The 21,444-nt window shown below is 45.2% G+C and overlaps 1 protein-coding gene across 1 annotated transcript in view; it reads right to left on the bottom strand.

Annotated features, from left to right (window-relative positions):
• Positions 1 to 21,444, bottom strand: part of LOC125018036 (kalirin-like) — a 78,987-nt gene that overhangs the window by 7,063 nt on the left and 50,480 nt on the right. Inside the window, 17 exon segments of the mRNA XM_047601651.1 lie at positions 907 to 1,081; positions 3,686 to 3,972; positions 4,297 to 4,529; positions 4,801 to 4,972; positions 5,189 to 5,374; positions 5,444 to 5,521; positions 5,836 to 5,886; positions 6,269 to 6,361; positions 6,465 to 6,551; positions 7,071 to 7,140; positions 7,234 to 7,337; positions 7,759 to 7,825; positions 7,903 to 8,015; positions 9,060 to 9,155; positions 9,699 to 9,839; positions 10,336 to 10,421; positions 10,910 to 11,119. Of these exon segments, the coding sequence (XP_047457607.1) occupies positions 907 to 1,081; positions 3,686 to 3,972; positions 4,297 to 4,529; positions 4,801 to 4,972; positions 5,189 to 5,374; positions 5,444 to 5,521; positions 5,836 to 5,886; positions 6,269 to 6,361; positions 6,465 to 6,551; positions 7,071 to 7,140; positions 7,234 to 7,337; positions 7,759 to 7,825; positions 7,903 to 8,015; positions 9,060 to 9,155; positions 9,699 to 9,839; positions 10,336 to 10,421; positions 10,910 to 11,119 (2,249 nt within the window).

The following is a 21,444-nucleotide window of genomic DNA, read 5'->3' as shown; positions in this document are numbered from 1 at the left end:
CAGAGGAGGGCGATGTGAAAACTGTAATAATTATTTGAACTTTAAAAAGTTTCTTTCAAAGTTTAAATTCAGGAGCTTTGTGATAAAGCTTCAGTTTAATCTGCAGCTCTTTGTCATGAATGATGATTTAAAGTCCTGGTTAGAAACAGCAGACAGAGACTCATGCACCAGGAGGGAGAAAGAAACCACCACAAAAACACACAAAACAAACTTTATTTCACGGCCGCAGGGTTAGAGGGAAGAAAATAAATCCAAATAAATCAAACTGTGTGAATTCAAACTTAAAATCAGGCTCTTCCTTAGTGCCAGCGTTCGTCACTGTCGGCTCCAGTTCCCACCGTTCACTGACTGCAGATCAGCTGCTGCCAAGGCTCAAAGAATCAATCACACTAGAAAATCCTGTGGAAGTTTGAAATGTGCCAGCTCTGCTCTTTTGAAAGCCATGGATTCTGCACAGCCTCTTTATGAGGTTTTGGTTGTTGTTGCATGCGTTTATTTTGGTCCCTAACGCGGCCGGATGGAAAATCCTGGCTCCATTAAAGCCTGTTCATCAGCTCTTTTATTGCATATTGGAAATTTTACTTTGAAAAGTTGTTATACTTAAGAAGCAGAAAGAAATTAATAATAATTATTTTAGCACAAACTTGTTTTCTTCTAAATTTAAACTTTGAGAAGGATAAATACTAACGTTCAGAGGACGGTTTGTGAAGTTATTATTTATTAATTTCTGAGCGTTTGATGAACTAAAAGCAGATCTGCACAAATAATAATAACGTATAGAGCCGACAGTGGGGGGGGGGGTATCACTGGGGATAGGAAGTTAAATTATATAACATAGTGTGGGGGCGGGGTTACGGAACACACACATGACATCATCAGCGTGCGCCGCCGGCCTGATTTACTCACTTTACTGCCCTTCGCAACTGGGGCGGGTGAGGCGAGGGGGGGAGGGGGGGCGGGTTCTTTGGGCTTACGGAGGAGGAGGAGGAGGCCGTTCTCTTGACCTCTGACCCCCACAGAGGACGCCTCCTTGGCCTCGACGCGCTTCCTGGCGCGTAGCGTGTTCCACGACAGCGACTTCCTGTACAGTACAGGAACAACAAACATCAAGCAGCCTTCCCTCCTTCCTTCCTTCCTTCCTCCCTGCCTCCCTCCCTCCCTCCCTTCCTTCCTTCCTTCCTTCCTTCCTCAGTGTATTGCGTAACTGTAGCCTTGTGCGCCAGAAAGGCGCCTAAAATATTATTATTATTATCATCATCGTTGCTACTAAAGATAATTAACACAAGCCATCTTGTAGTAACTGTTAGCTTAGCATTGCTATGTAGAATGTAGCCTTGGTGGCTGGTAGCTTAGCATTGCTATGTAGCATGTAGCCTTGGTGGCTGGTAGCTTAGCATTGCTATGTAGCATGTAGCCTTGGTGGCTGGTAGCTTAGCATTGCTATGTAGCATGTAGCCTTGGTGGCTGGTAGCTTAGCATTGCTATGTAGCATGTAGCCTTGGTGGCTGGGGTCCTGGGGAGTTCCATGTGTAAATCTCCATCTTCTTCTGGATCGTATAATGAGCTCAATGGTAGAATGTGATGACGTCCAGGAGAAATAAAATGTCAAAGGTTGAATTGTGTGAACGTTGCCTCCTGTAGTGAATCAGTAGCATTTTGGAGCCAGATCACTTTAAGAGGTAAAAACACTACGTGGAGGAACTTTGGGTTCTTTGGTTTGATCCTAATGTCCAGATGGAGAGTGGACCTGGTTCTGTTTCACTAGAACCTTTGGAGAACATGTGAGCTATGTGGTGTTTCTAGAAACTCTGGGTCCAGGTCTAGTCCAGGTCTGGTCCAGGTCTGGTCCAGATCCGGTCCAGATCTGGTCCAGGTCTAGTCCAGGTCTGGTCCAGGTCTGGTCCAGGGGTTGATGGATTGTTGGTAAAACCTTGTGTTGGTTGGTGTGAACCCACAGTGAGTCCTGGTCCTGGTCCTGGTCCATTAAAGAGCTGCTACTGTTGAACTCATTCGTAGAATAAGTGACGTGTTTATTAGTGATGAGCCTTTGAACAGATCCTGGACCTGGAGCTGAGAACCAAACTAAACTAGAACCAGAACCTTCCTGTGGACTCACGCAGACTCGTTTTACTGAATTAACATCAGGATGTTTCCTCTGAATCGTCTGTGGAGCGTTGAACCGTCGAGGTTAGTAAAAACTGAAAGAAATAAAACGTCACTTCAACAAATACAAAAAGGCTTCTCTCATTCCATCCTTCTCTCATTCCTTCCTTCCTTCCCTCCTTCCTTCTCTCCTTCCATCCTTCTCTCATTCCTTCCTTCCTTCTCTCCTTCCTTCCCTCCTTCCTTCTCTCATTCCTTCCTTCCCTCCTTCCTTCCATCCTCCTCTCCTTCCATCTATCCTTCCTTCCTTCCCTCCTTCCATCTATCCTTCCTTCCATCCTGCCTTCCATCCATCCTTCCTTCTCATCTTCCATCTATCCTTCCTTCCATCCTTCCTTCCTTCCTTCCCTCCTTCCATCCTTCCCTCCCTCCTTCTTTCTCTCTTCCCTTCGTTCTGTCTTCCTTCTGACCCTTTTTCCTTCCTTCCTTCCTTCCTTCCTTCCTTCCTTCCTTCCTTCCTTCCTTTCACCCCCCCAGTAATAAACTACTGATCCCAGTTCACCACAAGGAGACCAGCTGTTCACTGATGTTGTAGTTTATTTACAAATATTAAAAACTACAAACTGTGAATGATCTCCAGCACTAACTCATGCTCCAGTCCCAAAGGTTTTATTTTACATATTTAAAATACATTTAAATCATCGACTAGTGACAGCCAGTAAAGGAGACATATTGCACAGCCTGACTTCATCTCTCATTCTCTCATAAATAGTGCAAAAGGGAGTTTCTCTTTTCTTTCTTTTTACAGGAATGTTCTAAGAGCCTCAGTCCAAAGAAAAAATAAAAACAAAAGGTTTTACAGTGAAGTGCCGACAAAAAAAACAACAACAAAAAAGAAAAAGGAAAAATAAATCTCCAGCTTCATCCACAAATAAAATAATAATTAACAAATGACAACAAGGAGGGAAGAGAAAGATGGAGAGAAAGAATCCAGGAGAGTTTAACATCTGTCACAACCAGGAGAGAGAGGAGGAGGAGAGGAGGAGAGGAGAGGAGGAGGAGAGGAGAGAGAGGAGAGGAGAGGAGGAGGAGAGGCAAGAGAGAGAGGAGGAGGAGGAGGAGAGAGAGGAGAGAGGAGGAGGAGAGAGGAGGAGAGAGGAGGAGGAGAGAGAGGAGGAGGAGAGGGAGGAGGAGAGAGGAGAGAGAGGAGAGAGAGAGGAGGAGGAGAGAGAGAGAGAAGAGAGTGGAGCAGATAGAGAGAAGTTGGGGGTAGAAGTGGAGGAGCGCAGAGGGGGGAGTGGAAGGGAGGAGGAGGAGCAGAGGAGGAGAGAGAGGAGAGAGAAGAGGAGGAGTAGAGGAGATGTTAGAACTGAAATAAGAGTCCGGTTTTAGCTCCACATGCTTCCTCCATTAATCCTCAGAACTTGTTCCTCTTGGAGGTAAAAGTCTCTGGAGAGTCCTGCACCTTTGAGGGGGGGTGGTTTTAAACGGGGAGGAGGAGTTAGGAGGAGGCGAGGGGGGAGGTCCGAGTAGGGTAAGGAGTGCTCTGGAGGTGGGTGGGAGTGGGTGGGGGGGGACTTACTTGATATTGTTGGCATCGGACGCTGCCGCCGCGGCCGGGAAGCAGGAAGTAGAGCTAGAGTCTTTAATGAGTCGGGTGGGAGGGGCCAGGACGTGTCCCGGGACCCAGCCCTCGGCCGCTGGTGATTGGCTGTCGGCCGGCCGGTAAACCAGGTACATGTTCTGCTGATTGGTCGCCAGGATCTGGACCGCCTCCCCCCGACCCACTGAGATCTCATTCTCCTTCAGAGCCGTGTAGTCCTGAGTCACCAACATGGTGGAGGAGACGCCATTACAGCCATCAGAGTCCTGAGGAGGAGGAGGAGGAGGAGGACGAGGAGGAGAAGGAGGGGGAGGGGGAGGGGGAGGAGGAGGAGGAGGAGGAGTAAATTAATGTTAAGTGAGGCGGAGCTAACATTTTCAGGATGATGCTTACAGTTGACTTTTAACTACTGGTTCATGTGGGACAATCAGAAGGTTCTAGCAGCAGGAGGAGGAGGAGGAGGAGGAGCAGTAATAAATGACTAACAGAAACTAAACCAGGAGCCGGGAGGAGACAGAGTGTTTGTCCTCCTGCGTCCTAGTAGGTCTATTTATACATCCACGTCCTACTTCTCTGCTGCTCCAACTCACCCTGGAGTCCAAGCACGACGAGCCCCCGTTGGACGTGGACATCTTCATCTGGCTCCTCCCCCTCTCCAGCTCCTTGTCGCCCAGGCCGACGGCCGAGGACGGTCGGCTGGAGGAGGAGGAGGAGGAGGAGGGGGCGGGGTTGGAGGCGGAGGCGGGGCGGGTCCCGGAGGACGAACGGTTCCTGGTCAGGGAGGAGCTCTTCTCCTTCTGGTACTCAATGGGAGACTGCAGAGCTACAAGCACGGAGGAGGAGGAGGAGGAGGAGAGGAGAAGGAGGAGGAGGGGGAGAGGAGGAGGAGGAGGAGGGGGAGAGGAGGAGGAGGAGGAGGAGGGGGAGAGGAGGAGGAGGGAGAGGAGGAGGAGGAGAGGAGGAGGAGGAGAAATAGTAGTAGAAGAAGAGGAGTGTTGGTTTTCAGGATGTTGTTCTGTATTTTGAATCTTCAGTATTTTCTGGAATGAAGCTAATGCTAATGCTAATGCTACTGCTAATGCTAATGCTCTCACCAGACAGGAAGTTGCTCTGTGCGTCCAGGACGTCCTGGATGTGTCGGACCCAGACCTGCTTGATGTCTACGTTGGCGGCCTGCAGCGTGAAGCGCTCCGACGAACCTCGACACGACAGGACGAACTTACAGGGGTCGTTATCAGCGCTGTCCTCCACACCCAGGTAGGACACCTGAGGACGACCCAGTCCGTTACCGACACAAAAACCCTGTCCTCACAGGACTAGGTCCATCTGGGACCTCCGCTAATGTCTAATATAGAGTTTTATTATCTGGTAGAAAGTGGAAATCTCAGATGTAGGGTGGAATATCTGGACCACAGGACCAGGTCCCAGGTAGAACTGGTCCCGTGTGACCACGTCCCCCCGTCTCAGACCTGGTCTCCTCACCTTGATGCTCTTCTTGAACTGGTATCCCGGGGTGGACGAGCCTTTCCTCAGCAGCTCGCTGAAGATGACGATCTGCTCGAAGAGGAAGACTCGTCTCTCTTTGGAGCGCGACAGGACGCCGGCGTCCTGCTCCGTGACGAAGAACGTCTCCTGCTGCAGCAGCTTGCCCTGACTGGTCAGCTTCCCCTGGACAGAGACACACGGGTCAGCCTCCAGACCCCCGACACGTCCCTAATATTCTGGCGTATGACCCACCTCGTAGCCCTGCAGGCGGCCCAGGTTCATCATGTCGTTGCACAGTTTGGGGACCTGAGACATCAGGTCTACAGCTTTCTGTCAGAGACACGTCCAACACAGAGGTCAATGCACACGGCTTCCTCTAACCCTCGTGTCTTTTTATTTTGATATTTCAAACTAAAATCCCATAATACTCTTCAGAGACGTCCTAAACGCAGCACGTCGTTAGCCTGTAGCACAATTACCTCAATCACTTGTTACAATATCAATAAAAATCACAACGTGCTGCTACAAATTCAATTCATGCTATTAGGCTAACGACACTTGACAACCGATGCCATGACAACCAAGATGGCCGCCATGACAACCAGGAAGCACTTCTATAGAAGGAGAAACATGTGGTTCTTTACCTCAATTTGTTCACAGTCTATTCCTGCCTTCAAGCTGTACTTCAAGAAGTCCTGAGGAGAAACACGACACTGAGTTAGAACCTCATCTCATCCACTAGAACCTCATCTACGACAGCCTTAACCACTAGACCTGATCTGGTAGAACCCAGGTCTAGTAGAACCTGATCTGGTAGAACCTTTGTCTAGGAGAACCTAGGTCTAGTAGAACCTGATCTGGTAGAACCTGATCTAGGAGAACCTAGGTCTAGTAGAACCTGATCTAGGAGAACCTGATCTGGTAGAACCTTGGTCTAGTAGAACCTTGGTCTAGTAGAACCTGATCTAGGAGAACCTGGGTCTAGTAGAACCTGATCTGGTAGAACCTGATCTGGTAGAACCTTTGTCTAGTAGAACCTGATCTGGTAGAACCTAGGTCTACTGAGTGCAGTGGGACCTTGAGGAGCAGCTGGTACTTGGTGATTCTCTGGATGGGTTTGATGAGGAAGTCGCTGATGCTCAGTCTGGACTGGATGTCCTGCTGGACGCCCTGGAACCAGAACCAGAACCATCAATAAATATGAAATAAGGATAAATAGAGATTAATGTTAATATCATTATTATTATTATTAATAATAATAAACATGTCTTACATCAAAGAACGAGTCGTACTCGGCCACGATGAACTCTGACTTGGGTTTATTCTGACAGTAAACCACGTACATGTGGAGCCTCCTCTCCTGGAACACACACCTTCATCATCATCATCTTCATCATCACCATCATCTTCATCATCATCATCATCATCATCACCTTCATCATTATCATCATCGTCACCTTCATCATCATCACCTTCATCATTATCATCATCATCATCGTCACCTTCATCATTATCATCATCATCATCACCTTCATCATTATCATCTTCATCATCACCATCATCTTCATCATCATCATCATCATCATCATCACCTTCATCATCACCATCATCATCATCATCTTCATCATCACCATTATCATCATCATCATCATCACCACCACCATCATCACCATTATCACCATCATCATCATCATCACCATCATCATCATCTTCACCATCATCATCACCATCACCATCACCATCATCATCATCATCTTCACCATCACCATCATCACCATCATCACCATCATCACCATCATCATCACCATCATCATCATCACCATCATCATCACCATCATCACCATCATCCTCCTCCTCCTCCTCCTCCTCAGTGACTCACGTGTTTGATGAAGAGTTCAGGGAGATGTTCATTGTCTTCCAGACATTTCTCCAGCTCTAACACAAAGAAACTGAGACAGAAGATGAAGATCATTAGTCAGTCTGTACGTGGCCCCTCTGAGGGTCCAGGGCCGACCTTTGGACACCTCCACAGCTGGACTTACTCTCGGTGCCAGTCATAGATCTGGTGGATGTTCCCGAACACGATCTTGTCTTTTCCTTTCATGTCGTCTGGGACGCCTTTCTCCTTGATGCGCTTCATGAAGCCCTGCAGAGAAACAGACACATCACATGACCAGTACGTCACATGACCAGGACGTCACATGACCAGGACATCACATGACCAGTGCGTCACATGACCAGTAGGTCTCATGAGGAAGATGAAGAGCAGATGCTGGATGAGAAGGAGGTGAGAGCAGAATGAGGGACGATGAGAAGCAGGAGAAGGAAGAGGGGAAAAGGAGTAGAAGGAGGTGTCCTCCTCCATGTCCTCCTCCTTGTCCTGAATGTCTAGAGTGTTAGAAGACGACCTAGATGTCTCCATGTCTCCATCATCTCTGTCCTCGTGGATTCCATCTTGGTTCATTGTTCTCCATGTTTCTGTCCTTCATCTAATGTTGATTAGTGAAGCTAATGTAACCATGGTTACCACCACCATGACCACCACCTCCTCCTCCTCCATCACTCACCTCCACCACGATGCCCAGGTCTTTGACGTAGTCCTTCTCGGTCTGGATCAGCTCGTTGAGAACAAACCTGAGTAGACAAGGAGACTGAGTGAGTTCAGCTCTGCTGCTGCCAGAGAAGAGGCTGATGAAGACGCTCACACTCACATCCGTCCTCTCATGGCTTTAGCTCTCTGCTCCAGTTCAGGGTTTCGTGGCTGGACAGGAGTGGTTTGTTCTGGCGGAGACATGAATCCCGGGTACGCTCCTGGTTCCAGAGTCTGCAGGAAGAAGAGAGAAACCAGAATCACTTTAAAGACATGAGCAGAGTTAGCATGAGCAGAGTTAGCATTGCTAACGAAGACCTAAACTAATCTGAATAATGTGACTCAGACTGAATAATATAACACAATAATTTATAAGTAACAAACAAGGGAATTAGGACAATGTTTACATTTAATAAACTGCCCTTCAAAAAAATGAACTTTAATATAAATCAGTGTAATTTGGACTCATGTCGGTCTGCTGACTAGCCCTGGTTCTAGTCCTGGTTCTAGTCCTGGTTCTAGTCCTGGTCTGTCTAGTCCTGGTTCTAGTCCTGGTCTGTCTAGTCCTGGTTCTAGTCCTGGTCTCTCTAGTCCTGGTTCTAGTCCTAGTTCTAGTCCTGGTCTGTCTAGTCCTGGTTCTAGTTCTAGTCCTAGTTCTAGTCCTGGTTCTAGTCCTGGTTCTACTCCTAGTCACTGAGTAACCCAGTGGATAAATTAGAGGTAAAAGTTATTTTCATTGATAAATTTTAGTCGTCTTTGTAATTTTTTTCACTTTGTGAATTCATGTCCACATTAGACCGTGAGCTGGGCCTCTTTCGGCTCACGGGCCGTATGTTTGACACCTGTGGTGTAATAAATAATAATAATAATAATAATACATTTTGTTTGTATGGCGCTTTTCAAAACTCAAAGACGCTTCACAGACATAAAAACACACGCAAAAACATAGAAGTTGACAAAGATGTGAAGGCCAAATCAGAGATGGCTGCTACATGACCAGTGGTCAGCAGGGGGCAGCGCAGCCTGAATAATCAGCCAAGGTCTGCTCACCTGGACCAGAGGTAAAAATAGAGTCTGCTTCAAACAAATGAGACATGAAAACAGCTTTTGTTCCGTCTGCTTTCAATGAACTTCCTGAAAACGAGTGAAAACTGAACCAACATCGTGTGCTTCCTCCTGAACCCAGGCTGGATGTGTCCATGTTTCCTGACCGGTTCCAGGTTTAAATCAGGAGCCTGGTTTAAACCTGGTCCCTCTGACCTTGACGCCCACACTCACCATCTTGGTCTTAACCAGTTTTTCGATGGCGCTAACGAGCTCTGCAGCGCTGGGCACCTCGGAGGACGACTGCAGAGACGTTAGCAAGGACGAAGACTGAGAGAGGAGCAGGAGGAGGAGGAGGGTGGGAAAAGAGGAAGAGTGTTAGGAAGAAAGGGAAGAAGAAAAAGAGTTAAACAGCAGACTGCAGGGAGGACGAGCAGAGGAAAGATTTAAAGAGAAGACCTGAACAACTACAAGTGTACGAGGATAAATTCAGACTGAGAGTTGAACCCCCCCTTAGAGGAGACTGGGGGCCAAGCCGTACGTCCTACAGGTAGAAAACTCAGACCGGATGAAAGCCAAGAAAAATTCCTACGCTCTGATACAGCCTTTGTTTGTGTACGTGAAAGATTGTGGCCATGAGCAAAGATTAAAGCAACTATTTCAGAAATCTGAAGCTGGTCAAAAGTTAGAGGGATCCAATATAAACCAGAGATTTCTCTGAGCTTCATCCACAGCAGAAAAAGATGAGGTTGTAGCTCCGGAGTCCTGATATGAAGCATGTCTCTGTGTTCTCAGGTAACGTTGTGTGTGTGTTATGTGTTAATCACTAAGGAGTGACAGAACAGTGGAGCTGATGTGTCTACGTGACCTCACCTTGTCGTCCTGAGCCGAGGGGTCTTTGATGATCTCCATGGGCGGAGGTAGAGGAGTATGCGCCTCCTCATCCTGCTCCTCCTCACCACCGCTCTGCGTCCCTGTCTTGGACAGGATGTTTCCGTCTTTTCTCGGGACTCTCTGAGACACAAAGGACACGGCAGCAGGTCAGGAGGTAAAGCAGACTCCTCCTTCAAACATGAACGAGTCAGAGGTTTGTTCCATGAAGGTTATTTAGTCTCATCTCTCATGATCTTAACCTTCCATCCATAGACTGTATATAAATATGAACTAATACAGCTCCCCCGGTGTCTGGAGGCTGCACTACAGGTCATAAGCTCCACCCCCTCCATGTTAGTGGGCGGGGCTTGAGCCATACTAAAACACTAAAATGCATGCCAAATCGTTTTTACTCAAGGATGGTTTCAGTCATTTTAGGAAGTTTTGTTTTAGTTTGTTATTTGACGCTATAGAAACAGGATGTGACATCATGGCAACCACCAGTTGCCATGCCAACCATTTCCTTGTAGGTGCTGGAGTAAGAGAAGAGTGTAGGTTTAAAGAGATTCATTGAAAACACCAGTGAGTCTGGAGGAGACGTATATGAGGTCTATAGCGGAGAGTCTTCACGTCTTACCTCATCGATAACGTCGTCCTGCAGAGCCAGCTCCGGTTGACCCAGATCAATGCTCTTCCTGTTTTCCTCTCGTCCTGCTCCTGGTCCTATCAATCAACAAAACCAATCAATCCTCTAATGATGTAAATTAACTTAGAACTTCTGTAGCTTCACTTAGGATTCAGGATTGTTTATGCCAACTTAGCAGCTAACGTGAACTTGTTTAATTGCATTATCTAGTAAATGCTAACATAGCTAACATAACATAATACAGTACAATATCCACAAAAATACCAATATGCTGCTAAAATTTTAGTTTTTCAGAAACAAATATGACTTAGGCAATTGTGCTATTAGGCTAACATTATGCTAACTTAGCAGCTAATATTGTCTTGTTTATGCTAACATAGCAGCTAACATCTTTTCACTCCTTGGAGAGGATCTCTTCTTGTTCTCTGAGTAATTTTTTATTTTATTTTAGTGCTTATTATACTGTTTCTTTAGTTTTTTGCACTACTTTAGCCAGGAGCTACCACCCCTGTTATGTTCACACATAATGAAATAAGTGCATCCTGAATTGTGAGGTGGGTCTTACCTGTCTTCTTGTGTTTGTTGCTGGGTAGCTTCTTGACCGAGCTGCCGTGGCTGAGCCGGCGGACTGGACTGGTCAGCCATTTTCTCAGTGTGTTGCTGGAGCGTTTGGGACCCGGGGAGCTGGAGGACTGCAGCGAGTTGAGGGACGCCTGGGGCTGGAGGTTGGCCACCGACTCCGTCTTCCCATCAGAGCTTCCAACGGGGTAGTTCTCTGGAAGGAAAAATCCGGGTTACTGAACTGGGACTAGGTGCATAGCTGCATTCTGTGTATTATCTGTAGTGGCACCATTAGACCACTAGATGGAGACTAAAGGTTCAGATTCTATGAGTCCAGTCTTCATGTGGTTCATAGCTGACGTAGAATCATGTGGACAGACTCTAAAGGAACCAGGAGATGATTAAAACTAGATCAGCAACATTTTTATCAGCTGTTTTTGGATTTGATGAAATATTGAGACAGAAGATATATATATATATATATATATATATATATACACATATATATATATATAACCTCAGCTAACAGAGAAAGTTTTTGTTTCTCATATCACACTGAGAAATAAAAACGTTTTCTCTGTTAGCGGAGGCTAGCTGGTTAGCTCCAGCTATGTGATGCTTGGTCTAAATGGAAAGAAAAAACAGCTTCTCTAGTTTAGGCTTCAAATGAGACTTTGTCCAAAGTGAAATCAACAAGGAATTTATGGCCGGATATTAAATGTTTTATTGATGTTCGATGCTCACATATGAAGCCTGACTCAGAGTTATTATCACCACCCTCAACACCACACTAACTCCCCCCACCTCGCCTCCCTCTATCCCTCCCACCGAGGGCAATGAAACAGTAATGTGAGCAATAAAATCTGAATGTATTAATTTAGTTTGCACTTTAAACCAATGCATCTGTGTAGATGAGGTGTGATTTAACTTCCATTTATTCTTCATATATTTCTGTTGAGGCAGGTTTCTGCTCTAAATAATCTGTTCATGCTCCAGATTCAGTCTCATGATCTTCAGCATCACGTTTCCAACGACGACAGAAATGTGTCACAGGTTCCCTCTGCTAGCGGTTAGCGATTAGCTACAGCTGTTAGCTGTTGACATTTACAGAAGCTGCCGTCACACAGAGACGTTTGGGTGTTTTTATTTTTTATTTGTGCCTGAAACATCCGAACACATCCGGCTGTGTGAGAGGCAGCAGTCATGTGTTGGGAGTGTGGTGGATCAGCTGATCGCACTCAGCTGGCAGCGATGAGCCGTGGCTTTGTGGTGTTCGTTTACTCAGGAAATAAATGGAGAGGTCAGAGGTCAGCTCCTGAGGTGTTTTGATGAGTGGTTAAACTTTTAGTTTTTACTGCGTTAACACGTAATAAAAAGCATGAATGGTCTGGGTTGTCTTGTGTTGATGTCTCACCCCAGACCTGTTTTAGTTTTACTGTTTTAATGTTCTGATATGTGTTTCACTAGAGGTGGATCACATTCTCAAAGTTTTAGACTTCTCCACCTACGTCTATGAATGTTTTTGTACCATGGAGTAAAGTCCAGGACAGATCTGCTGGGCCGGTCTGATAACTTTACAGTCGTGGTTCCAGCATCCAGCACTTTTCAGGTCGTGGGTTTCATCATATCCCAGAAGAGTGTCTCAGAAAAACAACACATCTGATAAATATTTCATTTGCTGTCCTCAGACTGTTGTGATCTCCACTCGTGCAGCCATCTGTTCTATTTCTTATTTCATATTTACGTTGGGCTTCACTCCTCCTCTTCTTCTCTGGTCTGTCTTTTATTCGACGGCGTCCTTGTGTTCACCACTGAAGCAGAAACATGTGATGTCGTACTCCCAGTAATAAAACCAGCACTATTACAGCCAGTCACATGTTCAGAAAACCACAGTGTATTTTTATTCCACACACACTCTGGTATTAAAATGCAGCGGCGTGCATTCAGAGATATGTTTGTGAAGGCTGGTGTTGGTTAATGAGTGTGTATCAGCGGCGGTTGTTGTTTGAGTCGTTATCAGTCAGCGGCAGATGAAACGGGTTTATCTCTGCAGCCAAGGTCGCCTCCGTTTCAGGCTGCTTCTCCCACGAGACACAAACTCATGACACAAAGAAACCAGCTAATTTATACAGATGAAGCAGACGAGAAGTGGAAACATTTCAGCCTCCTAACGCTTTCACTGAAACAGGTCACGACCTCACACTGATGATATCTTAAATAAACCAAGCTCAGCCACGAGTGTAAAGTCTTCAGATTTGAATGTGAAATCTGGTTTCTCTTCATCTTCGACGTCCTGAACAACTGAAAAGCCGCCAGCAGAAGCAGCGCGTCCAGAGAACTCCTGAAAAGTTTCTTGGATCTATTAAAAGTGTTTTCCTACAAACCTCATTCAGCTGTCGTGTCTTTGATTAAACATCTTCAAGAAAACTCAAACTAGAGGCAAACTCAGACCTGGACGACCTGACTTGGCTAACAGAGCCTCTAAACCAGCCGAGACCAAACCCTCCATCCTTCAGAGGCTCTAGAAGAACAAGACTTCCCTCCACGGCCAACATCAACAAACATTCCTGACTCAGTGGTGTGTTTTAAAGAGAGGGAACCATGTCACAGTTCACCTCTCCACCTGTGTGTTCGTCACTGAGAGGCCTTCACAGCCGGCCGACCTCAGCAACTCACCAACAAGTCGACTGATAAGACGTCACAGCTTTAACGTCTCCTCCCTACGAGAAGCACAGTGCTGCCGTCAGCTGCTCAGACAGTGTTTTGTTCAGGAAGCGTCCGGGGAGGAAGCATCGGTCGGTTTTAAATATAACCAACAGTGACTGTCAAGGAAAACGTCTGAAAAGTGCTGATGTAGATTCAACCTGCTTCGGGATTTAGGGAAAATGTAAAGGAACCACAAGAAACTCTGGTCTGTCTGCTGAGCGTTTCACTCATGAACCTGATAACAAGCAGGAGTCAGTCCTCACAGAGGAATGCGTGATGGCGTCAGATAAAACAAACTTACAGAAGCAGGTGAAACAGGTCAAGTCCTCAGGGTGCTGATACCGAAAGCAAACTGGGAGTAGCAGTGGATGTTAAGATTTCAAATCAGGTTTCTCTTCTACCGACTGGAGAGTTTTCTGGAGACAGTTTCTAGGAACCCTGCAAAAGTTTCTAGAGATTTCTTAAAGTGTCCTCGTGAATTCACTAAATTACTGTCTGGGTCTTGTTTAAGTTTTGAGAGGTTCTAGTGTCCTTACAAACAGTGGTTTGGTTCTGGAAACTTAATTGCGATCTTGCAGAAATTTCTCAGAACCTTGCAAAAGTTCCTGGAGATCACTCTAAAGGTTTCTGCCCTCAACCTTTGTGAAAGTTACTTGGGATTTCCTTCTTCATCTTTTTTTTTTTTTTTGCAGTAGTTTACTCACATTCATGTTTACTCCAAACTCCCAACGAGCTACAGTGTCTGTTCTGAACTGGATCAGAGGGAGAACCCGCCGACCCTGTGGTCAGTGGCTGGTACGCCATCAGATCTCTCAAACGTAGAGTGGGAGGATCTCTAGGAACTCGACCGTAACCTGCGGCTGCTCCTCTCCAGCTGAAGCCACAGTAACTGAAGCGTGGTGTCACACTGACGATCAGAGTCAGGTGAGACCAAGAGACAAAGAGGCCGTTGTTCTGCAGCCGACGGGAAAACAGAACGTCTACTGTTAGAACTCCCATCCGTCACTATCTTTAATCACACATGCAGCGGCCTGACGTTCAGTCTGTCGACGTTAAAGCAGCAGAACCAGCGCACACTCGGTTTCATCCTGGAATTACACACAGACCTCGTCTATGAATGCCTCCATTGTACCGAGCAACAGTGCAATGCTGAAACAAAACTCAGTGTCTGCCACGGCCTCTGAGCCAGGCAGGGAACCAAACCTCCGACCCAGCTTTAGCCCGAAGGTCCCAGGTCTGTTTCAAACTTTACGACTTTAGTGCTGTGGTCTCACATCATCTGAACGGAACTTTAGGGATTAGGACCAGACTTCATCCAGCTCTCATTCTACCTGGAACACTGGAGGTTAGATCAGTTTCAAGAGATTCTGTAAACATTACTGTCTTTGTGGGACGTTGCAAAATTGTCTTGAAATCCAGGAAACTTTTCTAGAGAATTTGTAAAAATCTTTCAGCATCCTACAAAAGTTTCTTGGGATCTGACACAAGTTTCTAGAGGTATTCCACTCATCTTACAGAGGTTTCCTGGTATTCTTGGTTTCTTGGAAGGGGCTTTTGAGATCTTGGGATCTGTTTCTAGAGATCCTGTTGGAATTCATCGTGATTTTAAAATGTTTTTCAGGATCTCACAATATATCTGAAGATTTTTCTGAATCTTGTAAAGGTGTTTTGGAAGAACATTCATGGGTTCAAGTCTTGCAAAGGTTAGGCTATGTTAGGCAAATGTCTTTTAAATAAAAGTCATAAAAGTTTCTTGACGATCTAAATTTTTTCTCAGTTAACTGTGTTTTCAGATCTAAATGTTTCTAGATATCTTGCGAAGGTTATGTATCCTCCTTCTAAAACAGCATTCCTGTAATATGAAGTGGGACATTTCTTTATGCAAGCTGAACACAGATTAGTTTCTCTTTTGCACCACAGTCATAGAGAGGAGGAATTCAAATTATGATCAGATCTAAATGACGAGAGTAGAACAGGTATTCCGGAGCTCAGTATCTCCTCCCGTCATGCTTCATCACTGACAGGAACCGACAGTAATCTGGACCGATCACATTCCTTCTCTTTCTCAACACGCAACCGCCACACTGATTAATCAGAGGATCAGCGTCTGCAGGAGGTTAGACCTCGTAACACAACCAAGACGTTGAGACGATCCGCTCCCTGGAGACTTTCAAAGCATAGTGTGTATTGTGATTGTTTCTATTACAATCCATTTATCTTCTTACTTCTCTTTGTATAAGTCCTGTGCCCTCTTCTCTACAGCAGCTCGATCGACTGCTGTCGTCTTCAAGGAGCTTCTTAAATAAAGCTCGAGTTGAGATAAAAGCAGCATTAATGGAAACGTCTACAAAGCAGCAGCATCAACGTTAGCAGAGTCATGTCCAGAGCTCAACCTTCAAACTTTCAGTTTCTCTCCTTGGCTCCGACCTTTTACCTCCCTCCTCCTCATTACCGCCTACTTTGTAGTTCATGCTTTTTGGGATCTCACAAAAAAAGTGTCTCAGAATCTGGACCTAGATCTCCTAAAGGTTCTAGACGTTTCTTGGAAGAGGCCACGTGGAGGTTTTTGAGATTTTGTAAAAAGCGTCTGGTGATCTGGAAGAGTTTCTGGAGAACAGTGAGAATGTATAACTAAGAAAAACTAAATAAAACAAACTGTTGACTTGAAATGTAAACTTAAAGGTGGTGGGTCGTGCACACATGAACTCACAGTGGCTCAGAATAATGAAAGTCAAAGATCTTTTCTGACTGAAGGCCTGAAAACAACTTAAAAATGTCTTCTAAGGAACTCAGAGATATTACTGGGAACTCAGTCAGAGCCACAAACTAAATGGAAATGAAAGTACATGAGTGAGGAAACGATGGAAATGCTCCAGTCTCACTTCCACATCAGACTTTTAAGGAGGTCTTCTAATGTCGTCCATTAGGAGTCGCTTCCTGCTCATCTTCAGCTTTAATGGATCACTTTACAACAACAGCCTCCTCGTATCTGAACCCAGTGAAGGATCAGGAGAGTTAGAGTCTAGAGTGAAACCAGTCCAGCAACATACCGACGTGACCTCCAGACTGAAAAACACCACGAACAAAGTCCAACATCTGTCCACACACACAGGTTAAACTTTAGACCTTTGGCTAATGCTAACCTGCACATGCATGCGTTTCTTAAAGGTGCAGTGTGACATTTCTGCACACTGTCTTTGCACATCCATCCACCCGTCCAGCAGCCCACCCCTGTATCATCCACCCCTCTAACCATCCACCCACCTACCATCCATCTATCCACGCAACAACATTTAAAACCAGTTCACTGCATCAAACACTGGAATAAATTCCTATCATTAGCTTGTTTAGGCTAACATTGTAGCACCAGAGTCTGAGTCATAAACTCCTACACACCCCAGCTACACACCCCAATAGTCAGGCCTTCAATGCTGGAACTAAACACATTGCTCAATACACAACATCTGATCATCAGCCTGACAACACTTCCTGGTTCACACAGACTCCACGCAAGCACAGAAAAATCCAAACAGCACCTCCTCATATTACTTAAACACATGGGTTTTTGTACAACATGTTTGTTTTCATCCATTCATCCATTCATCTGCTTATATTACTATGACTCTACATGCTGCTAACATGACTGAACCAGTATTTGTAATCACCAACACTTTTGCAAACAGACAGTCCACAGGTGTACACTTAAATACTGTCTCTATGTCTCCATGTCTCCATGTCCCTGTGTCTCCATGTCTCTATGTCCCTGTGTCTCCATGTCTCTATGTCCCTGTGTCTCCATGTCTCTATGTCCCTGTGTCTCCATGTCTCTATGTCCCTGTGTCTCCATGTCTCTATGTCCCGCCCTCCTCTCTATTCTTCAGCTCAAACTCAGTCGGGTCTTTGTAAAGAAACCAGAGTGGACATGAGTCCACCTGAGCTGTGGTCCCTGTATGTCTCTGTATGTCTCTGTATGTCTCTGTATGTCCCTGTATGTCTCTGCATGTCTCTGCACGTCTCTGCACGTCTCTGCACGTCTCTCCGTGTCTCTGTGTCCCACCTGATCTGCAGCAGCAGCAGCATCGATCGAGGATCCATCCACAGCAACGACGTCCTCGTTTCATCCTGATTCACGTTCAACGCATCCTACATTCACCTCTGTGCTCTATTTACTCTATTTACGCGTCTATATATAAACACAGGTATAAATAAGTATAAGTCGGTCTATCGCTATATTTCTATATGTGTGCGTCTACCTGTGAGACACACCTGGTCTGACTGGATCTGTAACCTGTTCAACTGACGGAGAGGACGAAGAGATTCAAACTACTGAGATTCAACAGAGAGAGAGAGAGAGTATGAGGGAGGAGAGGGGGAGGAGAGGGGGAGGAGACAGGGAGGAGAGGGGGAGGAGAGAGGGAGGAGAGGGGGAGGAGGAGAGAGAGAGAAAGGGGACAGAAAATGAGGGAGGAGTCTGCACACAATCACACTCCTTTCTTTATCGGACAAAGTTGATGAGTCTCAGAAAAGAAGGAAGGAAGGAAAGACAGAAGAAATGAAAGTAAAGGGTAAAAATGAATGAAGTAAAGAAGGAAGGAAGGAAATCAAATAATAATTTAGGCATGAATGAAAGAAGGAAGGAAGGAACTTTCCAATAAAAGTATCTGGTATTTGTAGGTTTGACACAGTTTTAGTTGTGGAGTCGTGAACATAACACAACACTAAAACCTGGAACTAAACACAAACTCTTCTTTTTCTTCAGAAATGTCCAGTTGTTCATTAAATTATTTCAGCTGATTAAATGTAAACACGTTCATTATGTTCTTTTTACACTAAAACTACATGTGTATTTAGATTAATCTCAGAGAATTCATTTCCATTAATCGCGATTAAATATCGTTCATTTTTAATCTCTATTAATCTGGTTTTATTTTTGATGAGCAGACTGACTCCAGACACAAGAATGAATGGATTAATTAAAGTTAAGGCCTGCATTTTGACAGATGAAACTGGTCTGAATGTGGCCCCTGAACTAAAGTGACCTTGAGCCCCCTGGTCTAAGTCCGTCTTCATCATCCTCGTCCTCACGTGGACCAGAGCCCAGGTCTCTGCAGCAGGTGAGCCAGGAGGGAGGAGGCTGGTAGCCTAGATAAACTCCTCCTGCAGTGTCCCATTTTATCCTCCACGTCCTCCTGCAGCAGGAAACCAGGCTGGACCAGACCCTTCATGGGCTTTTTTTTTTTCTGCGTCATCTCTCCAGTCGCTGCTGCTGCTTGTTGTGAACGTTCACACCAAACAAGAACTAGTTCAAAGATTAAAATCCCTTGATAGAGCGAGGAATCATATTCCATATCCTCAGGCCCCTAATTTGCCCACGAGAATAAATCGAGTCCGAACTTATCTTATCTCAGGTTTAATGTGGTCTACAAGGTCCACCTCTGCATGGACTCTGAGCACAACTGGTTTATTAGGAGCCATGAAGAAGAACAAGTGTCCTAATGTTTCTAATGCGATAATGTTGACAAGTGTCTGAATCAGCTCTGATGTTCTAATGTGTTCATCTGGATTTAACTCAGGAACATTGAAGAAATTCACTAAAGTAAAACAGTTTTCTTCTGTCCTATAATGTCACTCTTTCAGTGTGAAGGGTTAAAGTGAACTGGTTCAAATTCATTGTTCACATTTTGTTTTGCTCTTTCTAAATGTGTTTCTCTTTCAGAGAAAACGTAACGTAAAATCACATGTTGACTGACAGCTGTCGCAAACTTCATTATTTCTCCAAACCAGGGAGAACGTTGTTATTTCCTCCAGATTGAAACGAAGTGAACACTGACTTTCAGTTTAACTTTGGAGCTGCAGCGTCTTTCAGAGAGAGGACGAGGAGACCTAGTTACAGAGCAGTCACAAGACCAGCACATGGGGGGGGGGTTCCTCTCTGTTTAATCACCAGTGACTGTACAGAGTTAATTAACAGCTTTGACTCATCCACATAATTAAACAGTGTTAACTCTGCAGATACTCGTCCTAGGGGAGGAATCAGGGGAGTCAAACACTGACGTGGATGAGATATGACATATAAATGTATATAAAGCTGGCGCTGTCACAGTAAAATTAGTTTTATTTTGGTCTGTGAGCTGGAAGCAGGACGCATGGACTGTAAATGATGACGCTGTGGTTCCTCTGGCTCATCTGTCCGTGTGTGTGCGTTGGAAACTTCCTAAATATCTTTAAGTGTGCTCATTTGCATGAGTAGCGGCTGCAGTCGTCTCATTTGCATCAGCGCTGCAGTAACACAAAGCATCTTTGTCATCGACGAAAGCAGGAAACTCTGTGGCTGCAGCAGGCAAATCAGCTGATTACACCAAACCTGGAGCTGAAGCTCACAACCAGCTCACACCATCCCTGTTTCCATCTACTGTCCAAGAGGTTTAGAAAGAGGAGCAGGAAATCTATGTTCAGTTAAACGGCGCCCTCTACAGGACGGACAGGGAACATGATTCAAAGGTTTAACAGCTTCACAGTTTTCTACATAAAAATGACTCAACACATCCTGAAAGTCCTTGTGTCTAGTGTGTGAGTCTGTGAGTCCTTTAAACTAAATGTTCCTGGTAACAGCTGATCAGGGTCTAATCTGATCCCATTCAGATCAGAACCAGCTGAGTTGTGAGATGTTGGTGGTTTCCTCTCATCAGCTGATGCTCCAACATTTCTATTGGATGAAGGTCAGGACTTTGACTTGTTCCTAAACATTCATCTGGTTCTTCTGGAGAACCACTGGTGTTCTTGGGCTCCTTGTCTTCCTCCATGACCCAGTTTCTCTTCACATTCAGCTCATGGACTCATGTCCTGACATTTTCTTTCAGAGTTCACTGGTAGAATTCACAGTTCATTGGTCCATCAATGATGAGCAGATGCAGCAGAACAGGCCCAAACCAGGACATTAGCGCCCCCATGTGTCATGGAGGATGAGGTTCTGATGCTGGAATGCAGTGTTGGTTCATCTCCAAACATTTAAACCAAACTATTCTACTCTGGTCTCATCTGTCCACTAAACATTGTCCCAGCATGTTCTTTGTGGACAGAGAGCAGTGTCTTTGGTTGTTGAGTGGATTCATCAACATGAACATCAGCCAATGTGAGAGAGGCCTTTAGCTGCTTAGAAGTTCCCCTGGGTTCCTCTGGTTCCTCTCCCACTATGATGGAGTGATGTTTGTTGGTGGACCACTCCTGTGGAGGGGAACAGTCGTCTTCAATCTGTCTGACTCTCTGTGGATTATTTGTGGCTTCCAGACTCTTTACAGATGGTTGTGGAACCTTTTGGTTCATTTTAATCTAATGTGTGTGTTCCTCTGTCGACTTTCAGGATGCTCTGAGGCATTTTATGTAGAGAAGTAGAAAACTCTGAAGCATGTTTTCACTGTAACGTTAAGGGCATATTTTTCTGTTTATTGTCCAATCATTTATCTCTTGTTCCTATATTGTTTTAATGTGGGTTACATATGTGCTGCAGATTTCTGTAACTTTTGTAAGTGACTGAAACACGGATCATGTTCAGACTGAAATCAGATGGGATCCACTCCACTGATACAACATCAGAAATCCACAAATCAGATTAATATTAACTAGTATTCAGGTTCAGGATGCAGAATGTGAGTCATTACGATCACATCGTGGTGCATTGGATTGGTGGAGTTAATGGACTGACATTGTGTTTTAGTTTGGTCAGACACCACAAACCTTCTAAACTCAACCAGAAGCTGATATCAAACCAATCCTGTAACTGTTGACTTTTATCTTCTCAGTGACATCCTCTCTGATTGGGACTATTGTCCTGTT

Source organism: Mugil cephalus, chromosome 12 (assembly GCF_022458985.1).
Source record: "Mugil cephalus isolate CIBA_MC_2020 chromosome 12, CIBA_Mcephalus_1.1, whole genome shotgun sequence".
NCBI lineage: Eukaryota > Metazoa > Chordata > Actinopteri > Mugiliformes > Mugilidae > Mugil > Mugil cephalus.
This window is presented reverse-complemented; position numbering and strand designations above follow the sequence as displayed.